Here is a 1,275-nt window from a genome sequence, read left to right on the forward strand (position 1 = left end):
CCTCTCCGCTCTCTCTCGCCTCTCCGCTCTCTCTCGCCTCTCCGCTCTCTCTCGCCTCTCCGCTCTCTCTCGCCTCTCCGCTCTCTCTCGCCTCTCCGCTCTCTCTCGCCTCTCCGCTCTCTCTCGCCTCTCCGCTCTCTCTCGCCTCTCCGCTCTCTCTCGCCTCTCCGCTCTCTCTCGCCTCTCCGCTCTCTCTCGCCTCTCCGCTCTCTCTCTCCCAGGATTCGTGGTAGGCCACGCCGGTCTCTTGCAGTCTCTCCTGATGCTCGTCGTGGCATACGCCATCATCTGGCTCACTGTGCAGAGCGTGTGCGCCATCTCCACCAATGGCGCGGTGCAAGGAGGCGGAGCTTACTGTATCCTTCCATGACTGATAACATTGATAAGTGAGGGAATATTTGGTGTGAAATCGGGGAGATGATCCGAGTGAGTCGCGCAGGAACCGTGACTATTGCGGAACGTGTGACCAGAGGATGGAGAACGGCGATTTCATGGAGATGAGAAACACTTAAAATGCTCGTCCAGCCCGTCCGCTTCCTCCTCTGCCAGAGATACACGCCTACTATTAAAGGGACAGTCCACCCACAGCTGATATGTCAGGGTTTGCTGGACGTTGGGGGGTTTTCTGGTCCTCGGGGACCCTATCGGTGACATCTCTGGGGTGGGGTCCCGCTGGGAGTTTTCATTTATTGTATCCTATTCTATCTCCTATATGGAATAACAAGGGACGAGTGGGAGCACACCGAGGTGGGCCGGAACATCTAAACCTCCCAGGAGGACAGACACAGAGCTGGGACCATCCCAAGGCGGGAAGGAACATTCACTCCTTCTGGGTGGACTGGAACAGAGCTGAAATGACCCCCAAGGGACAACGAGGGGCGTCCTCGTTAAAGGGACAACGAATGGCGTCCTCGTTAAAGGGACAACGAGGGGCGTCCTCGTTAAAGGGACAACGAGGGGCGTCCTCGTTAAAGGGACAACGAGTGGCGTCCTCGTTAAAGGGACGACGAGGGGCGTCCTCGTTAAAGGGACGACGAGGGGCGTCCTCGTTAAAGGGACGACGGGGGGCGTCCTCGTTAAAGGGACGACGGGGGGCGTCCTCGTTAAAGGGACGACGAGGGGCGTCCTCGTTAAAGGGACGACGAGGGGCGTCCTCGTTAAAGGGACGACGAGGGGCGTCCTCGTTAAAGGGACGACGAGGGGCGTCCTCGTTAAAGGGACGACGAGGGGCGTCCTCGTTAAAGGGACGACGAGGGGCGTCCTCGTTAAAGGGAC

General features: G+C 58.7%; 1 protein-coding gene across 1 annotated transcript in view; it reads left to right on the plus strand.

Annotated features, from left to right (window-relative positions):
* Window positions 1-1,275, plus strand: part of SLC12A9 (solute carrier family 12 member 9) — a 24,701-nt gene that overhangs the window by 3,481 nt on the left and 19,945 nt on the right. Inside the window, exon 3 of the mRNA XM_018574914.1 lies at window positions 222-356. Coding sequence (XP_018430416.1) covers window positions 222-356 — 135 coding nt within the window. The remainder of the gene's footprint in view (window positions 1-221; window positions 357-1,275) is intronic.

The sequence above is a fragment of the Nanorana parkeri genome, unplaced genomic scaffold (assembly GCF_000935625.1).
Source record: "Nanorana parkeri isolate BGI_ZX_2015 unplaced genomic scaffold, ASM93562v1 scaffold3366, whole genome shotgun sequence".
NCBI lineage: Eukaryota > Metazoa > Chordata > Amphibia > Anura > Dicroglossidae > Nanorana > Nanorana parkeri.